Source organism: Phycodurus eques, chromosome 21 (genome assembly GCF_024500275.1).
Source record: "Phycodurus eques isolate BA_2022a chromosome 21, UOR_Pequ_1.1, whole genome shotgun sequence".
Lineage (NCBI taxonomy): Eukaryota > Metazoa > Chordata > Actinopteri > Syngnathiformes > Syngnathidae > Phycodurus > Phycodurus eques.
Genome location: NC_084545.1, coordinates 11087935 through 11112944, shown reverse-complemented (window position 1 = coordinate 11112944; position 25010 = coordinate 11087935). Strand labels below are relative to the sequence as shown.

Genomic DNA, 25010 nt, shown 5'->3' with positions numbered 1-25010 from the left:
AATCTGTTATAGTATTTGCTTTTCTACAAGTACCAACAATACCATTTTGAATATAAATGACATCACAATAACTCACACTTCAAAGTGAGAATTTAAATTTGATTTAACGATGATCATGATTAGTCATGCTAATGACAACTAACCGTTCAAACCAGTGCTAAATTCAAAGGGAATCACTGAACATTCCACCATATACAATGTAGGTCAGACACGCAAAAGGTTAATTATATACTGATGGTTCCATTTCCACACTCAACAAGTTGATACTTTTGATCAGGGAAATCAGAGTTGGTGGACGGTGACTAGGTTAAGAAAACAAATTATCTTGTTGAGTGTCAAATGTGCATGCATGTATGTGAACTAAATTAATGTACATTCCCTCACTCAGCATGCTCACTCTTAACCTTAAGCTTGAAACCGCCGAAATAGCCGAAGCCAATTAAAAGCCTCAAGAAAAGTACTCGTTCTCTGTCAGCTCCATCATTTGCATGATTTGTTTTGACTGTTTTTATTGCAGATGTCCTTCCTGGCTCAGTTTTACTATTTATTTGGGTTTGAGACTAACACTAGAGAGCTCCAGTGCGTAGGTTTAGGTACTGGCCCTGAATCAAATAAAACACACCATGCCTCACCCTGCGCTTGATGAAAAAGATGAATCCAAATAGTGGGACTCAGGTGGCAACCTCCGGACAAAGTCAACATAGCGATGCCCAGGCTCATATAGTTTGGCATTTTCACACAGACTCTGGTGGTTGACTGGAAGTGATACAACCTGGGCCTGCTGGAGCTGGAACCAATTCACTGTGACCTTGAACAAACAATGTCATTCTGCTATCAGGTGCTGATCATATCGTATTCGACGGACTACAATTATGTTGAAAACATAACTAACACATCAAGATAAATATAATTTAATAAAGAAACATTTGGACATACAGCTTTAAGGGTTAGGTCGCATTGGAAGACCATCTTTCGGAGCTGAGTGATGATGTCACTCTTGGTCTTGGCCAGATCGACTCTTTTCTCCACAACATCAATTTGACAAGCTTCACAGTGTGCCCTCGCCTCCTCAGCCTGCAACAAATGACAGAATTTGGATTCTCAATTCAGAAGAAAAAAATGATGATAATAGTGGTTCTCATATGTTAGTGACAGAATCTGCTTATGAACCAAACTGGGAGCCTGATCATGCTACAAGAATAACAAGTGTTGCAGTACCTTCTGAAAGGCCTCCTCTTCCAACCTGCGCCGCTTTTCTAGCTGTTTCGCTGCCGTTGCTCCTGCGACTCCTCCGATCTGCTCCCCCTCCAGCCGGCTGGTGGATACCTTGGCCTTTTCATACTCCTCTTGACGCTGATCCTGCAGCATCCGAGCCTTTTTCAGAGCGCTGTCCGCCTCATGCTTGTAATGCAAAGAACATTTAGTTTAACAAGAAATGAACAATAAAAAATTAAAATTGCACCTAAATATGGGTGTTTAATGGCAGCATATAGTTTCAGAAATTTCAAAAGGGATTTATTGACCAAACCTCCATTGTAAATTACTAGACATTGTAGAGGAATTACCATTTTCTTTTGCTCTCTCTGCCACTGGTCCTTCATCTCTTTTCGTAGTTTGTCCAGCTCATTTTTTCGAGTCATCAGAGGCTAAATCAAAACGGCAACATACACTATGTTAGTACTGCTGTGTCCATTATTGACCGAAATCCGAGATGCAACATCTTTTGTGGAATTACCTGCATGAATTTGTTGCTCTGGAGCACTGCTGTGGTGTTAAGTACAAGCTTGCTGTAGTCAATGTCATTTTTGAAAGCAGCCATATAGATCTCACGAAAAGGCATGAATTCCTTGATCAGGAAGAACAGACAAGTTGGATTAGGTGAAACAAAAGTGTCTCTATATAAGCTGCAAATTTCTTCTCAAAACTTAAATCACCTGTTGACTTGCAAGGATCTTTGCAGATTCAGCCATTTTGTTGTAGCTCTTTGCCAACTCAATATCTGTAAATACACCCAATGCACCATATATTTACATTATGTGATAATATATAGATTACTATGCCCTTTCTTTTGGCTTAATTGTAAAATTAAACAGGTCTGTAAAATTTGCAGTGAATAACAGGAATTTTACTTTGAATAAAGTCAAGCAAGCAATGTCCTTGAGTCATTCATCATCAAATAAACCATTAGCCACAGAGGATGTGTTAAATAAAGTTTGTGTGTTCGCTTGATAACACATGCATGTAACTTTACAGAGGGCCCTGTGTCACCATGCTGACTGGAAGAATGACTAAGTATGACAGTGAAACCATTCATTAACCACAAAGCCGAACATAAGTTCACACGCTGCATTCTCAGCCTTGAACATGGGCATTTGGGTGCAGCTCAAGTGAGGTCTCAGGGGTTAAAAAAAAAAAAATCCCAAGAAATTTACCTCAAATTGCTCTTTCCAGATTTAAAAAAAAAAAAAAAAAAAAAAAAAGGTCTAACGGTATATGCTGTCTGGATATGATTTACTCCCAGTAGAAAACAAAGGTTATTTCCTTTCTTTTCTAGGAAAAGAAATTGTGCATTGTGCCATGGTTGAACAATGCCAATGTAGATCATACCTTCATAGTGAACCATCTGCATATGTCTAAATTGTGTTATTAAGATTATGTACATTATGTATGGGGAATTTGAGGAAAATGTACAGAGAGTATATTTAAAGTTTCTTGTTTCGGTCACACCCCAGCGTCAAATGATAAACCATAACCTCCTTGGCGAAGCTTTCTAAAAATATATATTTTTTTAACTTTAACTCTAAACGAATGTTGCATTTTAAGACCTACAATTTGCATAATAAGCACAAGGAAATAAAGATAAAGACATCATAAAGATAGGTACCCTAACACGACGACCTTCAAATGTTTATGAGGCAGCTATGTATAGTGCCCATCATACTACTCAACTACCACGCAACAGAGGATTTGGGGTTCTCTAGCTCTGCGGTAACATAAACCACTCATAAGAACTCGTCCAAACCACATACTTCCTTGACTCACCCATATTAAGACGTTTCTCCACCCACCCAAGTACTTCTTTGGTGTATTTCGACCAGGCCTTGGCGTAGCGCAGTGCTGACTCCACCCCGTTCTCCTGCTGCAGCAGCGTCCTATCCACCTCTTCGACCCGAAATGGTGGTCCTGTGACAATCACAGGAACTGCACGAGGGAGGTTGTAAAAGATGGACTTATGCATGACTGACAAGGCTCCTCTCAACACTTCTGGGCATTCCATGTGTTTGGCAATATATGTGACTATGAGCCTACTGGCCTCGTGGACGCTGACCTTGAATGAGAGGCATACAGGCTAATACCATTTGGAGATAATTACAGCTAACTGAGTGATGCATGGATTAATAAGTAGTCATCCATAACTCCAAAGCTGCTACAATTAGTATCCACAGAGACATATCAAGAGCAAACTACAATAAGCAAGAATTATTCTGCCCAATAAGCATGATTTTTCTCCCCCCCCCCACTTGTTATAGTGCAAAAACCAAAATACATACTCTTAAAAGAGAGCTGTGTTACCTGGCGGATCATCTTTCTCAGAGCCGGATCCTCCAGATTCCACCGGCAGGTTTTCAGAAGACTGAAACCATAATGAAACAATGTTTTACACCAAACAACTTGCAATAAGGCGGCACGGTGGACAACAGTAGAAAGAAATGAGAATTGGAAATGAATTACCTTGATTTTTACATTAATTGCTCATAAAATGTGATATGATCTTCTTCAAAAAGTCAAAAGAAACTGCTATTACTAGAACCACACAAACAATTATATGAGGTGATGTTTTTACTGCGGCACGGTGGACGACTGGTTAGAGCGTCTGCCTCACAGTTCTGAGGACCGGGGTTCAATCCTCGGCCCAGCCTGTGTGGAGTTTGCATGTTCTCCTCGTGCCTGCGGGGGTTTTCTCCGGGCACTCCGGTTTCCTCCCACATCCCAAAAACATGCGTGGTAGGTTAATTGGCATCTCTAAATTGCCCGTAGGTGTCAATGTGAGTGCGAATGGTTGTTTGTTTGCATGTGCCCTGCGATTGGCTGGCAACCAGTTCAGGGTGTAACCCGCCTCCTGCCAGATGATAGCTGGGATAGGCTCCAGCATGCCCCTAGTGAGCAGAAGCGGCTCAGAAAATGGATGGATGGATGGAATTTGCAATAAGAAAATATGCACAACAGGGTTGCAAGGATATATTATATGTTTTATACCAAACAACTAGGTTTTTTTTTTTTTTGTCCCATTTGGCTAATAGACTCAGAGAATGACGAGAGGGAACCCGGCATGTTTGATGGAGAACGTGGCCAGCTGTTCATTTGGGATACAGAGGATGAGGACATTGATGGATTTGTGGATGAGGATTGATCAAAAAAATAACGTGAGTACTTTGTTAAATACTTCAATAAAGTACAACCGAACTCAGTTTTGCTCCCGCTGCCTTTTTAAAAACATTGTTTTAGCGTGCATGCATGCTACCGTATGTTTTAAGATAGCGTACAGAAATAGACCCCGTAACTGAGACTGCGCCTTTTAATACGGTGCGTGCCTTATAGTCGTGAAAATACGATACATCATTATATAGAACCACTTACCCTGCTTCTCTTAGTTAGGGGGAGCCCTAACACCGATCCATTGTCTACATCTCCCATAAGGAAATCAGACACTCTGAGGAAAAAAAATGTTAAGTCATAAAATGAGAATGCTTTTTGATGCAGAAAAGCACGAAACAGTTTATAATGTGGAATCATGATACCTACACATAGCCAACGGTGAATGCCAATTTGTCAATTGCAGAGTAGCTGTCGCTGAAAAGACTCTGCTTGTTCTCTTCGTTCACCTCCTCAAAATTCACTCCTGTCAAATTGAGATAAGGTGACACTAAGTCAAGTTTACTATCACAAACGTTATTTCAGAATACTGGAGACTTTCTGCACAGGTTCTGCTGATATGGTTCAATCTCCTGGCATGAGTCATCGCCATTGTATGCATAATATACTGGACATTATGTTGTATGAGAATGCCTCAAATCACAGAACTGTGGTAACATAAATCTAATTGTCAAGTCCATCAGAAGCATCCAAAACAACTTTCTATGTTAATTTTAAACGGATAAGCAAAGACTTCAACTGTATACAAATGGGCTGTAATCTGGAAATCCAGTAGTTTCCTGCTGCAAGTCAAAACATGGTGATGACTGAAGACAGAATAGGGGAAAAACACCAATGTAAAAATGGTTGTAATCAGTCTTCACAATAACCTTCCTGTCCTGACTCTGCAGAGAGAAAATAAACTAGATGCTCAGAAAGAAAGCCCAATAAATCAGTGATGTAACGGACTGTTCTACCGCCTGCTTGAGGAAACTCCGTCTTTCCTTCTGTTGGAACAATAGAGATTTCTCGAGTTCAAAACTCAAACTTACCAATTTCTGAAATAAAGACTATTTATTTTCTGGTTTATCCAATTACCTATTTTGAAAGCAGAATGATGGTATTAGCGTGACCCAAAAAAAGCAATCACTTAACTTACTCATGGAATAGTTTCTGAAACCTGTAAAGAAGAAAGCTGCATAAACACCATGACATCCATACTTCGCTCCCAAATTCTAAGACACTTCCTCAGTACGCTATTTCACACAACAACGGTTTTGTATCAGAGCGAGTTGTGAAAGACAACTGTGCTCCAAAAAGCTGTAAATACTCACATGTATTTTCCCCCTCAACCTTGGTCCTCTCCTATTCAATAGGCTGGCCTATCTTGATAAATCACGATTACCGAATTCGATGGCTTATAAATTCTTCCCATGTTGGTCTGGTTATATTATCCTCAGTCAAGCAAAATTGAGTGTTTAAAAAAAAATCCAAAAGGAAGGACGGTTTGGTCTGACTTGTAGATGAGGCCTACCATTCTCTTGGAATGAACAATGATCTCTGGGGTCCTGGGAACGACTAGCCGTCACCATTGAAAACACGCAACACAGTTATGCTCTTACATCTCCTCTGCTTCTGTCCAACCCCTAACCCCTCAACAGGACATCCTGAGCCTTGCTGGAATACAATGCCACTGCTTGCACAGGCCCCAACCGGTCGTCCAAATGCGGAAGTTACATCACTGAAAAAAAATTGTATTGTTTCACTGGAAAAGCACAACACTCTCACACAGCTCAGGCAAATCCAGGTATCTGGGTAATATTTTATCATAAACACGAATGAGAAGCAACAAAAGGATGCCTAGTTGTTGCTGTACCAGGTACCACAAAACACAACTCTGAACAAATAATCTAAAGGGTTGGACTGTACCCTAAGGTTTTTTTTTTTTTTTAATTTAAAGTAATGTAAATGGAAATTCCAAAATAATGAGGACTGGTGTCTATACTTTGTTATTTTTAGGTAACATTTCATTTCACCTCAGAGCGAAGTAAACTATTCTGGCCTCCTAGTGGCAGATTATGCAACAGGCACATAAACTCCAGGATCACATCAGATATGCCCGCTAATGGTTATTCAAAATAGGCAGGTGAAATATACATAAATGTAGCTAAACATTTTGTCTCATTATTTTGTAGGCAGTATATAATGTATTCTTCAGTTAATTAAGTACATAATTATACTATGTATGAAAATATAAAAACAAAAAAATATAGCACACCGTAAAAAAATATGTACACGAGCTCCCTGTTGAACTGAAGGCAAAACTAGCCATCCCCTCCTGATTTCTGTTACAGCTTCAGTAGAATTCCCTTAAATACCCAAATTGATTGAAGGGCGGTTGAGGAATGTTTTCCTTGTTTCAATTAGCGCATTGGTAAAATGCTTCTCTAATAACAGTCATTAACAGCTGCCACTGTGACAAGTCTTTACAGTCATCCTATAACAGGTTTAATTCAACGCTAATTCAAACGCATTCATACTTAATTAAGAGACCCCCTTCAAGCTCTGTTCAGTGTGCCGTGTTACCATTTTTGGTGGAGATTTTCCAAAAGCAATGTTATTGCATGCAGGTCCTTTGTGCATCTCTTTACAATGCAAATTTAATGTTGTATTTTCAGAGTATTCCAGTGTGTTGGCCAAGTTAAAAATTAAGATCAGCTTGCCAGATCATATCTCAGAGAATAAAGGAGGGAATAAATTGATGCATTTAAAGCACAAGGTTCTTGTGCTTGTAAGATGATGCAACCAAAGCACAAGTTTAACTTTTTAAGAGCTTTGATGATGCAATAACTGAAACTGGTGGAAGAATGATGAGGTTGGCGCTACCAGGTAAAAGAGCTAGAGAAAGACCTAAGAGAAGGCTAACAGATAAAGTAAAGGAACACCTGACATCTGTTGGTGTGAGGCGTAGATGGATGATCACGTGCTGTGGCAATCCCCAACGCAACAAGCCAAAAGGAAAAGAAAAAGATGAAGTCATAACTGATTGGACTATATGCATGCCACTGTGAAGTGGCATGTTGACTTCTGGTTGGCGTGATAACTTTGCAAACGTGTTTAAACTCAAAGCAGAGTTGACGCTCAACATAGTGGCACCAAATTGTTGGCTGGAGTAGCTACAGAATCTTCCTATCTTTGAAAAGTAAAAACATTTGATGCCATTTCGAACTTGAAAAGTACCAGTTTTGAACTATTGTATATACACCTATTATACAACACTTAACGATAGGTTTCTTCTCAGTCAGACGGCATCCTAGTAGCTCGTAACATACAGCGGAAACCGTTATTCCTTCTGACCTTTCCACCGGAAATACTTAAAGCGTTGCAGTATATGAGGTCCATTTAGACTATTAAAACCCCTAAAAAAAGGGAAGGCCATTGTACATGTAAACTGTCAAGGAAGAATGGGTAGATAAGATAAAGCAAGACAAAACAGAAAAGGAGTGAACCCATTGCTGGCTTGTGTCATGTGGATTTGGGGATATAAAAAGATAACTCACCTTTCACTGTGGTGATGACAGTTCCAGCTGAACTCAGGATATCAACTGAGTTGAGGCTCTGGTGTTTGCTGATGACAGTCGTCAGGACTGCCAGCATCTCCCCGAGACGTTCGTGGACTGCCTTGTGGAGGCAGGCTTGGTTCTCTGTAAAGTCACAGTTTGAGATTTCAAGAAGCTTTATGGTGTTTATGCAGAATGCTAAAAGCAATTGAAAGACAACCTGTTTTGACCCGTGAGTAAAACCTTCAACCGGGATTTTTATAGGGTTGATAGTAATATTGACCATATACTAGCAAAGAAGGGGGTCACTCGCTCCAAGTCCACGTGTGCCCTATGGCACCAAAATGACAGCAAATTGTTGTGTTGCTTGGCTAAAGCCTTGATAAAAACATTTCTAAACCAGGAAGCATTACAAGACAGTAATGATTGGGATTGCCCCTCAAAGGTTGATCAAGAGCCCTGAGAAACAAATCTCACAACTTAAAATCGAATGGTACCCCTGTACTGGCAACAGGATCACTACATAACATTCCGGCTTTGCTGGTCAAAAGGGTGGTCATGGCAGCAATGTCAGACGACTACCATCCATTCACAGCAGTTGCAGTCAACACTAAAGCAGTCAATGGTCTGTCTAGGCAACAAGACCATAAAGCAAGGATGGCAGTGGGATTGCACTGCGCTCAGTAACCTACCTACATAGAGAACTCGCACCTGAAAGCCAAGTGCATAAACAACCATGGCCTATTGTGACCTTACTACAATTAGAAGTTTGCAAGTCTGTTAATCAGAAGCCCCTTCTTAAACAGAAGTGATGAGGTAAGAAACCTAAAAACACAGCTTGTGATAAGGGTGGGAATTGATGTTCTGCCATGAAGTCTGTGTAAAAGAGACAGCTGACAACTCTATACTGTACTGTTGCGTAGTCTACAAACCTGATTTCCCACTGCCAGCACACTCTCTACAATATATACAAAAAATTGTTTGCGTTTACTACAGACTAAAGAAATATGCTTGTCTTGATATTTTTTTTTAAACCACAGAACCCTACAACAGCGGTATTACACAACTAAGGCTGAGTTGCTTACAGTCCATTTTTCTGCACCCCGCTACCCTCCAACAAAACCACATCCCACTGACAGCCAAAGCCACATTTGCACTGATGATCACCCCAGGATTAGCTACTCATGGAGAAGGGGATCAGAAAGACTTTAGCTGTCGCCCATTTTTCCTTTTATTCATTAGCTCTCTTTTGGAGTTGGACAAATAGTGCAACCAGCGGGGCTAATACAGATGGGTCTGCGTGGACATATTGACAATGCTTGCTGTGGTGATCCAGAATATCCAGCTAACTAAACAGTATGTGACAAGTTCCCATCGGATGGAAAACCAGGTTTACAGGGGGGAAAACATCAGTTGAAACAAAAACAAAAAAAACATACAAAGACATGGTGCTCCAGCACCAAACAAGTAATCATTAAATACAAAACTCAAAGAACCTGTAAAGTGAATTCAGAGATTTTTTTTTCTAAATGCATTATACATGTTTGAAGATAATTGCTGAAAACGTACAGTGTGAGAGGGTTAGGTTTAGGCATCAGCATCAGTCACCCCTTCCATACTACATGCGAACTGAGTGCCTTCGTTTGCACTCGTGGTTATTCAGCACCATTGCGAGCTAGCTATAATACTTGGCCTATTCCTACCGCGGCAGTGTGCAGTTAGCTAGCTAGCTATGATCACATCCCGAAAATGCATCTTCCCGGACGCACAGAACACATTCCGTGTCATTATTTAAATTCCCTAGTGTTATCTATATTATGAATTATTCAGGCTACCGTAAACTGTGGGTATATAACGAGCAGGAAGTATGTGTTCAAATGTATGACAAGTCGTGTGAGCTACAGGCTGAACTACGTGTGCCGCCGTGTTTAATAAATGGTTGACTTTTCCTGAAGTGTCCATGTTATGTGGACATGCATACTGACAACACCAAGCGAGGAGGTGACTCGCCCGTCTGTGGCATTACTTACGAGATTGTTAGCTTGAAGGCTAGCTAGTTGCTAGCACCTCTCAATCTGGGCGTGGAAAGCCCTGCAATGAGTCGGTGTGATCTATTACAGCCACCGGAGGCTTAAAGTGTATATATTTTCACAGCTCAAACATGCAAGGATGAATAGGCGTAAGAGAAATGAGTGGTATTTCATTGAAAGTTGACAGTTGAGCAGGGCGTGGTTTCAGCACATTCAGTGGACACGCTCACATCATTCAAGCGTGGAAACAACGTCTCAAATTTTCACCATTTTGAAGCCTCTTTTTATATACTTTGCAATTTTTGTAATCATTCAAATTTGGCAGGGCTGTTAATATTCTTCTCTGTGGCATGTCAAATCATTTACAAGACAGTTTTATTTAGATTTTATAGAGACTTGAACTGTCATTGACAAACTCCAATGTTTTATGTGCCACTTATTGTCTTACTACAGCAAAATATGAAAAGAGAACATAATGCTGCTGATGTTACTTATTATTTATTAGGTCAAAGTGTACCACACTACAATTACTATAGTTAGCTGTTACTATCCTGAGACAGTTAATGCCATGAAGGGCACGCTCTTGTAAAGGAGTTGATCAGGAGCTTATTCTTTCACACACTACCTAAAGTAATGGTTTCATGAAAAAAAAAACGAAAAAAAAAAAACAGTACAAGATAAATCAGAAATGAATGTGACAGTTAAATAAGGTATACATTCCAAGAACCACTGTTAACATACACAGAAATGATAACAACAATTAACCTCACAATAAGGATGTTAATTATTGTAAAAACAAATAAAAAATAAAAATCCACATTGCATTGTGGGAATCATGTCAGGGATGCTTGTTTTTGGCTAGCATTAGCAGCTAGGTTGTAAACGATTATGCAAATAGTTACGGCAAGGTTACGTGCGCTTTCTGGGCTTCCTGTTCATTACAGTCTGGTTTAGTCAATGTAGCGTTCTCAAGAATCAGTCTTCTTTCTTTTTTTATTCACTTAATTTACTGAGCAATCAGGACACAGCTAACATCGATTTGACATGAGAAATACATTCTTGATTCTTCTTTGTGTCCTTTTCTTCACCTCTTTTTGATGTAATATTTTTATTTTGTTGTTAAAATGACTCGAAAGGACTCGAAACTCAAGGTGTATGACTTCCAACTTGACTCGGGACTTGTCTGTCTCGACTTGAGCCTTGACTCGGGACTTATCTGTCTCGACTTGAGACTTGACTCGGGACTTGCCTGTCTCGACTTGGGACTTGACTCGGGACTTGCCTGTCTCGACTTGGGACTTGACTCGGGACTTGCCTGTCTCGACTTGGGACTTGACTCGGGACTTGCCTGTCTCGACTTGGGACTTGACTCGGGACTTGCCTGTCTCGACTTGGGACTTGACTCGAGACACGAGGGCAAAGACTTGAGACTTACTTGTGACTTGCAAAGCAATGACTTAGTCCCACCTCTGTTACAAAACATGAGAAAAATGACAAGTACTGCTTGCCACCAATGATTTGAGCTGGCAAAAGCTTCGCCACAGGACATTCAGACTCCATAGCAATCATCTTCATCACATGTCATGCACAGCTCCTTCAACTGCTGGGAAACTGGTAGATTTTAATGATAAAAGCTTCTTTCCTTTTTGTTTTAACTGCCCAACTACCATAAGAAACAAAAAGTTATCTGGTGTGTGCTGGCTATTGTGTGTCAGTCTTCAATTAGTGGTGTTTTTTTTAAATGGGTAACAGACCAATTTGGAATTTTGTAGGAACACACTATAGTGTCTCCAGGTCAGAGCGCTTTATTAGACCACCTGTGCTAAAGAGACAATCCAGCTCCATGAAGTGCTTTAAAATTGACTGTTTCATTTCAGTGACATCAAATTTTACCATTTTGAAAGAAAAAGAGGCATTTCAAATTGAATTCCCGTTTTAAAACCCAAATTGGAACAGGCTCATTAGGCTTCTTTGAGATGTCAGAAATTAATCAAGCTTGACAAATCCACTACAAGAACTACTTGTATTTTTCCCAAGGAATGCAAGTAAATAAGAGTCATGTAACATGTTAATCGAGAAATTGTTATGTGCTTTACTATTTGTATACTGTTTTTTTGTAAAACAGTCATGTTTTAAAAATTCATTTTGGATCAAATCACAGAAACTTGGAGAAAAAAAACAATACTGTTAATTTAGGGCAGCTGTAGCATAAACATTACATTTGGTGGTGGTCTAATAATTGTATTTGTGTTTGCGTGTGTGTGCATACGTGTGTGGACGCACGTGTGCAGGGTCAAAGTTTCAAACAAGCTGCTTCAATCCCGCAGAAGTTATCATTTTAATGGTTTAAAAAAATTAATTAAATAAAAATAGCTCAAATCATCCTGGCACAACCTTTATAGCCCATTCATTGTCTGAGAAACTGAATGCCCAATACAGGTGGCATAAAGAGGTTTATTATGGACTTCCCTAAACCATGAATGTCCAAAAGATAGAGGAGAGTTTCCTTTAAAAAGGTCCCGTAGGCTGCACTCTTCAATGGTAGATGTATGGCCTATTGGACCATCCTAAATTGAGACTAATTAGCAAGACATCATGGGTGCACAGCAAGGCATCCGATCAAGTAAATAGTAAATATTATTTAACCCCATAACTGCTTTTCAGCAAGAAACACAAAGCAAGGATAAAAAAAAATTCCTACCAGGAAGGGTCTTTTGAAGGCATATCTGACAAACACAAATTTAGATTCAGCAGCTTTACTCTTGTTTTAAAGAGAAGATGTTAAGTTTAAAGAGAGGTTCTGGGAAGAGCCTTCTGTCCACAGTCCACAGGGAAAACCAGAGTTTGAAGTACAGACTTGTTTGAGAGCAGAAAAACTCACTATTGTCCCTGGGGCCACTAACAAACAGTGGGACAGGTCACCTCATGGGCTTGACCACATAAAACATTTATGCAACAATAAATTGCAACAGCAGCCTTTCACTTTTCACAGGAAAGGAGGATTGGAGTGTGTGTGTGCCTGCGTGCGTGCCTGCCTTTGTCCATGTATGATGATTTTTGGTGGGAGGATGGCAAGGCATGATAGGGGAGGAGTTGTAGCGATTACGGGAGGGGGAAAACGAAAGGAAAAGGGGGTTGTGTGTTATTTGGGGTCGGTCTCTTCCTATGGGATTTGTCCCAACTTTACCCCTGCACAGAACATCCCCGCTTCAGCAGGGGTTATAAGAGAAGGAGTGAGACACATTCCAGGGCATAATAAGGCCTGGTGAATGAAAGCTATGGAGGGATCAGACCTTGATCCTGATGAGAAGGAGGCCGCGGATCAGGAGCTCGTCGCAGGCTGCCAGAAATGCATTGCCAGTCTTTTACTTCATTAGCGTCATGGAAACCCAACATTCCAGCCTCTTGTTTGGTAGTGGGGATGGGAGTTGCAGCGAGGGGTAGGGTGGGAGCCATAATGAAAACATTGTCCGATAATTCACCATCAAAATGACACCATAATAATAAAACATTCCAAAATATCTCTGGAGCCAGCTTTCTTCAAAATGTTGAAGTCAGGAATTATATCCTATGGTTGTATAGTCAGTTACATGCTGATTTCTATTGAAATGTTTACTCTGTAATACTGGTGAGCATAAAACATGGAATGATAACAGTTGACAAGCATCCCCCAAACCCTCATAATTTACACCCCTAGTCCCAAGAATCCAGCAGTATCTTTATGTCACTGGTATCACTAGAAACTGTTTGCAGTTGATCTGACTGTATACCACTAGGTATTCTCTGGATTTTCTCATGCATTCCATGCAACTGCATGTAAGTGTATAAGTGTAATTAGAATGTAGTTCCTCACCCCATTGTTACTAATTACCATTAATTACTTCTTTGTATCAATGACATGACCCAATAGTGCCTGAGACAATATGACTTGGCAAAATTCCACTCATTGCGACCCTCGCTATGCTCAATTATCCATTGCAAATCACAAGAGCAATGTATTCTTTATGCTACAAAACATCTGAGAGAGGGCAGGGGTGCTTATTGCCACAGAGTGTGAAATCACTCAACATGTCACAACTAGGCCTTCAAAGGTCCGACGGAGGCAGGCCATGGTCAGGGGGGCTCATAACAACTAATTACAGTGCTCAGCATGATTATACCGAACCGATTTGTTAGAAAACCTTGAGTTTTCAGTCAATATTTGTACACACCACACCTTATTCAAGCCAATGAAAGACTAGCAAATGTACATTTGAAAAATGATTTGCTTCAGGAAGACATTATTTTGCGATTTGCCTGCATCAAAACTGCATTCTAAATTATCCATCCAAATAATGAAGACTGTCCTTGCTAAATATGTAATATTTCCACAAGAATGTATTTCAAAGTGGCTCCACTTAACCTTTAACGCATGGATAGGGTCACTGCAATGGTTGCCAATGTATCGGTCACTGTAACCAGACTGCTCAATCTCTGTCTGCAAGTACACTACGGCAAATTACATACACTCAGTAAAAGGCACAGGGACTCGGAGTTCTGTGCTCATGCTGATGCATACCATCTTGTTTCACCCTTTTTTCCTCATGACCGCAAGTACAAAGCGATATGTTTTGAAAAAAATACAAAAAGGCACTCCAGGCTAGATACACAGCACTTTCTAACTACATGGGGCGCTTTTATGTTCATATTTAGCTATTTTCATGTTCAAACTTGTTAGCATTTAGCGCAGGAAACATGAATAAAGTTAATAGCAAAAAGCAACAAAACAAAAAAAAAAAAAACACAACAAACACGCACTAAAAGTTTTATTTTTTTTGACAAAGACAAAGCAAGATGTAACACATTGAATGCATAATGCTTACTCCACTAAAAAAAGACCTGGCGAGCCATTGATAAATATCACATAACCAAAGAGAGACCAGATACATAGTGTTCATGTCCCAAGATTTTATTCATGTTTATCCTTCTTTCTTTGCATCTTCAGTATTAACATATCAATGAGATACTTGGTGTGGAGTGAAGAATTTGTTTTCCTCCCATTTGTCTCAGTGAGGAAAGACAGATATCTCTTAGATATCACCCATATCCCCACCTCCACCACCAACTGTTGATGCAAAGCTCTGAAAGCTGGCATTCCAACTATGCTCTCGGCTTTCTTTAAGAAAAACACAGATCCCCCCACCGTGCAACCTCAATCTGGCAGCCTAACTGGTCAAGCGGTAGCGCTAAAAGCCGATGCTTGTTCCCCACAATGTGCATTGTACGCTAAGGGACTTCAAGCGGGCCAGGAAGTGAAGACGGCCCCCTTTTAGTGCACCTGTCAATGGGCAGAACAAGGAAGTGAGGGGCCAAGTCTGAGAACAAGCGCAGGCTATTTGGCTTTACTGTCATCCTGATCTTGAGTGAATGGGCTTTGTGAACTTAAAAGTCTACCTTCAAACCGGAGTTACTCTCATGACTATGCTACTGAGGAATTTAATTGAGTAAAATTTGACTTGACAAAAGAGAGAAAGCATGAAGGAAGACTGTTGGTATTAGTTTTTACACGATCAGGATTTTTGGGGCCGATCACAGAGTTTAAAAAACTGATAACCGATCAGATCACACGATGGAGCAATGTGTCTATTTAAAGGACTTGTTCATTTACTGTATATACTTGTGTACTTAATTGTGTAATTAATACTTAATTTACAATAAATGATGTATCTTTGTTCATCTATTTATGCCAGTGAGGCATAGCGACAGACCGAACAAATGAATGGTGGTATGGGAATACAAGATGTTATTGCAGTAGTCTGACATAGCGCAATCGTGAAAGACCAAATTTGTCTTGTAGTCTGATCCGGGCATTACGTGTTGTCTGTCTCACACCGCCGACATGTTTTTAAAAAAAATAATTTTATTGGTGGTCAGATATTTACAGTACTACATCAAAAGACATGCGACAAGGCTAAAAATAAACTAGCTTTTGGATTCGAATATACTGTACACGACGGCAACGTGGAGTATATGTCTTTTGCGCAGTCGTTCATCGGCGAATTATGACATTAAAGCCAATCAGCTGATAAGCATAAAATGTTAATTATCGTCCGATACCGATCAGATCGGTGTAAAGTCTAGTTGGTATATGATATGTAGGCTGTAATTACATTATTTTAAGAATGTTATACAGTCCTAGGTCACGTTGAAAAATACAGAATGGCAAAGGTTATATGGCAAGTAGTTAATGTATATGTATGTAAAGTATACAGCTATTTAAAGGCAACACCATAAATATATTGCACACTTTAAGGTCGCAAACGAGACATTTCTGTCCATTACAAGCTAGTAATCGCCATTTTGTTTGAGAAAGTTTGGTGAACAAGAATCAAGAATGATTTTGCAGGTATTGTTGCTTGTAGGCCGCATTGCTTGGCAAGTTTATTCACGCTTCAATAGACCCAATTTCCTCTGTTGCCTTTTTACAGTTCAGTGAGACTGAATTTGATTCTCACAAGACATTAGTTGCAGTTGGCTCTGGCAATGCGTCACACTTGGTCTGTTTACCTGCACATCACACACAGGCTCTCTTCTTCCCACTAGGAACACCAACAAAGTTCCTGAATGAAAAGTACGGTAGCACATGACCGGCGGTTGTCCTTCCCTCCCCACTCTCAAGTTAACTGGCTTTTAACCTCATGTAAGCAGTGTGGAGCTGTCCTTGCAACATACAAACATGCAGTGGATACGGAAAGTATTCCGACCCCCTTAAAATTTTCACTCTTTATATTATATTGCAGCCATTTATTAAAATAATTAAAGTTCATTTTGTTCTCATTAATGTACATACAGCACCCCATATTGACAGATAACGGAATTGTTGAAATTTTCGCAGATTTATTAAAAAAGAAAACCTGAAATATAACACAGCCATAAGTATTCAGACCCTTTGCTCAGTATTTAGTAGAAGCACCCTTTTGAGCTAATACAGCCATGGGTCTTGGGAATGATGCAACATGTTTTTCAGACCTGGATTTGGGGATCCGCTCCCATACGTCCTTGTAGATCATCTCGAGTTTTCTCAGGTTGGATGGTGAACGTTGGTGGACAGCAATTTTCAGGTCTTTCCAGAGATGCTCAATTGGGTTTAAGTCAGGGCTCTGGCTGGGCCATTCAAGAACAGTCACAGAGTTGTTCTGTAGCCACTCCTTCGTTATTTTAGCCGTGTGCTTAGGGTCATTATCTTGTTGGAAGGTGACCCTTCGGCCCAGTCTGAGGTCCTGAGCACTCTGGAGAAGGTTTTCGTCCAGGATATCCCTGTATTTGGCCGCATTCATCTTTCCTTCGATTGAAACCAGTCGTCCTGTCCTGCAGCTGAAAAACACACCCACAGCATGATGTTGCCACCACCATGCTTCACTGTTGGGACTGTATTGGAAAGGTGATGAGCAGTGCCTGGTTTTCTCCCCACATACCGCTTAGAATTAAGGCCAAAATGTTCTATCTTGGTCTTATATAGACAGGTGTGTGGCTTTCCTAATCAAGTCCAATCAGTATAATCAAACACAGCTGGACTCCAATGAAGGTGTAGAACCATCTCAAGGATGATCAGAAGAAATGGACAGCACCCGAGTTAAATATATGAGTGCCACAGCAAAGGGTCTGAATAGTTATGGCTGTGTGATATTTCAGTTTTTCTTTTTTTAGTAAATCTGCAAACATTTCACCAATTCCATTTTTTTCCTGTCAAAATGGGGTTCTGTGTATGCATTAATGAGGAAAAAAAGAACTTAAATTATTGTAGCAAATGGCGGCAATATAACAAAGAGTGAAAGATTTAAGGGGATCTGAATACTTCCCGTACCCATTGTACATCTGGCAGGAAAAAAGGTAAATTATTTAGAGTTACTTATTTATATACAGTAGCAAGAAAGGATATGTGATTTGGAAATTAATTATCTTGATTTTACATTAATTGCTCATAAAATGTGATATGATCTTCAAAATGTCAAAAGAAAAAGACAAAAGGTCTACTAGTAGAACCATACAAACAATTATATGAGGTGATGTTTTTACTGGACACATTTACAGTGCAGTCTACCATTTCAATAAAGGATGGGTGATTAAAAAAAAAGGACTATGACCCAAAGTACAGAAGTAAACCAACAACTGATTGAGTTCATCCATTCGACTTCAATAGAAGAAGGTACGCCTTCTCGAGTGGCCTAGTCAAAGGTCCTGACCTCAGCCCAATTAAGATGCTGTGGCATGATCTCAGGAGAGGGATTTACACATCCCAAGAATATTGCTGAACTAAAACAGTTTTGTAAAGAGAAATGGCCCAGAATTCCTCCTGACCATTGTGCAGGTCTGATCGGCAACTACAAGAAACGTCTGGTTGAGGTCATCCCTGCCAAAGGAGGATCAACAGTTATTAAAATCTAATGGTTCAAAGTTTTTCCACCCTTCACTATGTTTACATGTTGTGTTCTATAAAAACATGGTAACATGTAATTGTGTTGTTATTATTAGTTTGAGAAAACGGTCTATTGTTGTGACTTAGACGAAGAGCAGATCACCTTTATGATCAATTTATCCAGAAACCCAGGTAAGTCCAAATGGTTCAAATCTTTTTTCTTGCAGCTTTATTTATAATGACAGTGGGCATTCATGTACTTAACTGCAGATATCACCAGGTATCTAATAGGAAGTAGTCATTAATTCAACATATTATTCTATATCGTACTACAGCGTTTGTTGCGCTCGTCTTCGCTTTGTCATCATAATTGTGGACCCTACTCGGTTGTATCCGTCCCTTGGTTTTGTTTCTGTCAAACTCCTCGCTAACTTTTTTTTTTTTTGTCAGCAAGCACCAGATCACTTTTGTTTATTCTAATCTCTAATTCCTTTCAGGTGAGTGTTGAAATGTTAAGCAGCTTTTGCTCCAGAATTGCAGCATAAAGCAACACCCTGTTTGAGCTTCACCATAACCTTTCGATTTACAGATCCCATGTCTCAATTAAAAGCTTTGTGTTGTGGTATTAGTCATACTAAATGTATTGATAGCCACCTAGCAGTACAACCATTTATTTCATGAGGTTAACAAACAACCATTCACACTGATGCACACATTTATTTTAAGTCTTCAATAAACCCATCGTGCATGGCTTTGGAATGTGGGCGCAAGCCAGAGACAATTTTGAAGATTTTGTTACGCTTGAGTGGAGATAACTGTTTGTTGCACGGTATTTTTGGAAAGTCAGAGAAGGATATGAACTGTATTTTGTCTTGTCATGTCAGCTGTGTGTCCAGCAAAGTCGACTACTGATTCAGCGTCTCTGGCTCTGAATACACATTGCATTTTATTGCTCTCTGTTACACATGAAAGGCTGTTGATTGATAACAATGAAAATAAAGACAGTAAACTGAGTCAGAGTGTGGCACTTTACATAGCATTTCAATATTTATCCATCAATTTCCTACACCGCTTTTAATCATCAGGGTCGCGTTTGAGCTGGAGCCTATACCAGTTGATTTTGGACGACAGGTATGATACACCTTGGGCTGGTCACCAGTCAGTTGCAGACACTCACATTGACACTCATGGGCAATTTAGAGTCTTCAATTTACCTATAATGCATTCTTTTGTTAATATGGGCGCAAGACCGATTACCCGGTGAAAAAAAACAAGCGTAAGTGAATTTGCCAACTCACCAAAACCTTGACCAATGATTAATCTATTTAGAGAATTAAATATTTCAGTTGGATGTTTGTGTCATGTCAGAGGTCAAAGTCACAGATACTGGTGTTTTATTTAAGGCTAAATAGTCTGAGCTATTTCTGATCCAAAATATAACTTAAACTAATGATTACTTAACTCATTCACTGCCAGCCTTCCTAGTTAACATGGATATTTAACTTCTAAAGCCGTCAATGGCAGTGAATGTTAATAGCACAAGTTAGCTGTAACATTACCTGCAGTCTAACCAGACCACTGAACGAGGATGTAGATTCTCACATAACAGTAAAACTAAACAGTAAAGATAATTTTGTCAACGGCAACTAAAACTCGAAGACTGTATTGATAAAATTATTTTGAAAATATAAATTAAATGTAAATTAGGCTGCATTAAAAAAAAAGTCCATAATAGTCAAAGTTGTTTAGATCAAAATTGCTGCACTGTCACTCATTGTTGAAAATGCTCATTGCTGAATAAATGCGACTGTGGCTAATTCCAGTTGACTTTAATCCAAAGCAGGGACAGAAGCCACAAATTTAAGGTCTACTTAAGATTATTCCAAAGGATAAAACTGCCGCCTGTGTTTAAAAATGTCAATACAAGCAGGACAACGGGTATTCTGTTCACACTTCCACATGGTTAAATATGCCATTCCTAGAACAGTATAAGAGCCTAAAACACTCTTTTGCAGTAACTATGTGAGTCAAGTGATGGCTCTTTTACATCAATGTGGTTGTGGTGTAAAATAAATTACAATCTTAGAAGTACAAACTACAGCATACTCCAAAGTCCAAGCCACTGTATGTACACATTAAAACAGTGCATAAAGATAAAGCATATTGAGATGTAAAGGATTCAACTTTAAATATGAAGTTTAAAAACCTGTACAGCCCTTTAGCAGAGCTCTTTATTTGTCAAGTCTCAAGTGCGGGAATCCTGGATTGTATTGAAATGTGTGGCAAACTAACTGCTTGAGGGAAGAAAGAAAAAAAAAAAGTGTCCATAACTATAAATCTTTCTCAGGGGGGAAGGAAAGAGACACACAGAGAGGATGTTCCCTCGGGTTCCAAACTGAAAACGGCTTACAAATCAGTGCCAGTTAAACTTGACAAGTTAGCATGTTTTTGCCACCTGTGTACAACGTGCCATCATTGTGCACATTGTGCATTGCCTGATGATTGTGAGTTTAAGCCTGTGGTACTTCATACATTGTGACATGTTTTCTTTTAAAAAGACAAAAGGGATAAGAGGACTGCCAGACGTCACAAAACATTGATCCCTAACTTTAATCCCTAAAAAGATCCAATTCTAGCGTAGCATTAGATAAAGTTAAAACAAGAGCAGTGCATTTAAACAAGGAGCAAATCAATTAAGATAATGTAATAAATCCTTTTAGGCAGCTTAGTTAGCAAGATAAGTACACACTATGATTAAATCGAGAAGATATTCCTCGAGTGTCCAAGAGCATCAAAGTATCTTGATTGTTAAGAGATTTTTTTTCCCCCACATTGGAAAGAACATTTTGGATGATTTACACTGGCTTTAAATACAAGCGTGGTAGAAGAACCATACAAGGATTTTTTTTTTTTTTAAGGAATGAAGCAGCTTGCAATACTTTATGGCCAATCCCAGAAAACCCAGTGGGATAGACTGTCTAAACAGAGGAGAGTTAGAGCCTTTAAAGAAAGACTGAAATGGTGAGTGAAAAGTCCAAGTAGGGCTAATTTTACATCCAAATCACTGGAATCGTTTTTAGGCTTTCCCTGAGCACCCACACCAGAGTTTCCCAGAAACATGAACTGTCATTGCAGAACACTTTCAAAAATAACAACAAGTTACAAACTAAATAAGATTAAGCACAAAAAGTAAAACTACTGGTAAGTTATTATTCACCGTGTAGCTGTGCTGTGTGTCCGTGTTCATTAAGTGGCACCGGCAGTAAGATATTCACACAGATAATGATTAACGAAAGATTCCTCATGACCCAGAGCAAATGGTTCAGCTGACATAGGGAATGGGGGCATATGAGTCATACACATACACTGACAAATGAAGCTTTGACAAATTATGACGGTATGTGACGAAAGGTTCATTTTATTCATTTTTAAAAGAACACTCATCTGTCCTGTATAGACTTTCAAGTTTATCACAATATTCGAAAGTTGCTGTGTCATTGACAGGATTCCTCTGGAGCGGAACAATTAACCTCACCCAGTCTTGCTCAAAATGACTGTACTGCATTGAAATGTCTTACAATACAAATAAAGGTTAGAGTACAACGCATTAAAAGAAGATTTTCGTGACAATGAAGGTTCAGCTTTGGAACTATAACTGGTGACAGGATTGGGTGACTGTAAAGATGAAACAAGTACAGCCCAGTTTTAAATCAGATCAACAAGGGTAGAAATAAACCTACATGAATCATTCCTCGAGAGCACAATTATCTATAATCCCAATACAGATAGTCTGAGATTTTTTTAGTTGGTAAAAAGGAGAGAAAACCGTATTTGAAAACGCCCTGCTCTCCTCAACCTTCCATTGACAAAGCTGGCTGGTTCAGTTTTTATGCTTATGTGCTTGACACACAAAATTGGCCATTATTCTGGTTGGCGGGGCCCGGAGGTGCAAACACAGAAGGCACACCTGTCTTACTAAAAAGAAGCAGCCTTGTAGACACACACCCTGACTCCCACAACAAATCCCTCAATCTGCACCGGATTAAAATAATAATAATAATAATAATAATAATAAAATAAAAAGCATCTCCTTTTGGTTCAGTGATGTCCTCCTAGGACCAAATGTTTGCTACTCTTATATGATTGAGTGCTTCAGAGTGCCTACTCACCATCAAATACAAAATGGCCAGATAGACCACCCCCACAGCTCATATGGTCTCATGATGTCCTCTGTGACCCGTGAGGACCAACCTCGAAATAATAATCCACTCGAATTACTAACATGTCCTGCAGAAGTGTGCAGTGGACTAGGTCACAACCTTACAAAATAATGTAAATATCTGCAACACAGTGACAACATGGTGTGCAGACAGTGGACAAGTCTGCGACACTGACCTGACACCAATTAAGTCACATAAACAACTTTTCAAAACAGAATTCAGTCATGTGCGTCATTGGCTGTGGCCACATGCTCCGCCATGCAATAATAACCATCTAAGGATGCACTACTAGTCTAAATAAACTTAAAATGTCTTATTTGGAGGACTTGGCTGAGGAAACCCCATGGGGATCATTCTCACAGGCTAAAGCTATTCTGGACTTGGGAAAGTATCAATTTGCGCAAAACACTGCCGACTTACAGGAGTGTGCGAGTGTGGGGATGCCGCCAGGGACAATGGGTGTCACGCTCACGTCATTGACTGTGAATTCAGCTGCAAAGGGGACCCAGACTAAAAGCTGAATATTGCTTTGCACTGTGTGGTAAACAGAGGAGGAAGGGAAGGGGTGAGCTTTTTTTTTTTTTTTTTTCCCGGTCACTTTCAGTGGGTGACCGCAGCAATGAAAGGTTTGAACTTTAGTAATGCAGCAAGTGGACAATATGGCCATAAATTAAAGAGGGACTTAAATCACTTCCAATCACAGTACACATCAGTGGCTCCCAACAATCTGATGGCCATGTCTGTTAAGTATCCATACTAAAGCTAAACAATGATACCTTGAAGATGTCTATCACAGGTCCTACTACAATGAGAACCAAATGAAAAGTTGTTCCTTGATGGCTGGACGTAAAATAAGATAGCTGCGCCATATGCTCTTTTCGATGGGGGTACGAACCCCTACAACGCTAACATTGTCAATTAAATGTGTTGTTAATAGGTATGGACATTCAGCATTCAACACCAGTGTTGTACTGAGATGCCATTGGAAAGATCTGCTTGGATGGAGTTTATCGTACAGGAGCTGACTTTATGATGACCTTCTTTAGAAAGCAAACCTGTTCACACTGAATCAACAGTGGCTCTGCTGGTTGCAGCCAAGTAGTGCACACCATCTTGCCTCAGTTGCTTTAAAACAGGATTAATCCACAACTACTTATTTCAATCAATTTACCATTAATGGAATTTTTAACAATCAATCTACAGATTGAATATTATGCTTGTACCAAGTCAACAATCAATCTCTTAACTTTTTTTCCCCAAGGCATTTGAAATGTGGTTGAGGCACAACGGAATTTTTACTACTTTCTTAAATAGTGGAGGGTTATGTTTTCAACGTGCAAATATGAATCAGGCTCCCAAATCTGTCTTTTCCTGCATTTAGCCAAAACAAGCACTAAATGGTACTCAGTCACATGTTTGCATCTATTATAAGTGACCACATCCGCATAACTGAGGCCATGTGTACGGAACATGTTTCCTTTTAAAACCAGGGCATTTCAATTTGAAGTTGGAAAGATGAATCCACTTCATTTCATCAATACAGTATATTGAAAATTATTTCAAGTGGGAGGTCAGAGAGCTAACACCACAGAAGCTGCAAGCTGACATGCTGCTGCCCTGCTCTCAAGAGACATTATGGCATGCTCGTTATGTACGAGAGCAAGAATGCACAACATGTTGTCTACGTACCGTATGCATTTGCAATAGCAGTAAAATAGAAATACTACATTTTTATATGCTGGGAAAAAAAATACTGGGCTAATCATGAAGTGTACAATCTTGCTAAATCGCACGATAGTGCTCTGTTATGTTACAGTATGTGCACCAAATTGACGGTGGGCGTTCTACTTCCCACATCCAGAGCACATCTAAACTTCATTCTACCTCCCCACCCCCCCCCCCCCCCCACACACACACCATAGAGTAATTACATTTTTGAGCAAGCAACGATCATGAACCGGTTTCTTTGTGTTTAGCTATGAAGGTTAGTCACATTCGTCAACTAAATCAGATTTGTTACATAGCAACATGACTGTCTCTCAAACTTGAGACACATATTTTGCTCGCAGTCTAGGCAGCGCATCAAAGCTCAAGATTCATTTTTTTCCCCTTCATTTTTGCAGAGTTTACATACCCTAGCAGTGTGCAACTACAATTCCTTAGATTCCTTAGACGCCCCCATACAGTCGAGGGCTTTGCAAATTTGAGCATAATGCACTAACCCCACATATACTCACCAAGCACAATATTAGGTATCCAGGCACAATCTAATAAGATCCAATGCAAAAGCTCTAGTATAAATATTAGCATAAGCAACAAGAAAAAAAACTTACTTTGATCAATAACATCAGAGAGGTACTCCTATAACATGTTCATTACTGTGTTTGTTTCT

The 25010-nt window shown here is 39.7% G+C and overlaps 1 protein-coding gene across 3 annotated transcripts in view; it reads right to left on the bottom strand.

Annotated features, from left to right (window-relative positions):
• arhgap29a (Rho GTPase activating protein 29a) overlaps nucleotides 1–25010 on the bottom strand; it is a 36681-nt gene that overhangs the window by 8738 nt on the left and 2933 nt on the right. For 2 of the 3 annotated variants that reach the window (XM_061666624.1, XM_061666625.1), the window contains exons 3-13: nucleotides 7974–8117; nucleotides 4804–4900; nucleotides 4639–4711; nucleotides 3574–3634; nucleotides 3043–3201; nucleotides 1935–1999; nucleotides 1736–1846; nucleotides 1566–1646; nucleotides 1219–1401; nucleotides 937–1074; nucleotides 633–808 (exon numbers count right to left, since the gene is read on the bottom strand). In XM_061666624.1, the coding sequence (XP_061522608.1) occupies nucleotides 633–808; nucleotides 937–1074; nucleotides 1219–1401; nucleotides 1566–1646; nucleotides 1736–1846; nucleotides 1935–1999; nucleotides 3043–3201; nucleotides 3574–3634; nucleotides 4639–4711; nucleotides 4804–4900; nucleotides 7974–8117 (1288 nt within the window). Of the gene's footprint in view, nucleotides 1–632; nucleotides 809–936; nucleotides 1075–1218; nucleotides 1402–1565; nucleotides 1647–1735; nucleotides 1847–1934; nucleotides 2000–3042; nucleotides 3202–3573; nucleotides 3635–4638; nucleotides 4712–4803; nucleotides 4901–5747; nucleotides 6138–7973; nucleotides 8118–25010 lie in introns of those variants that run through there. The other variant, XM_061666626.1, reaches the window with a different exon arrangement.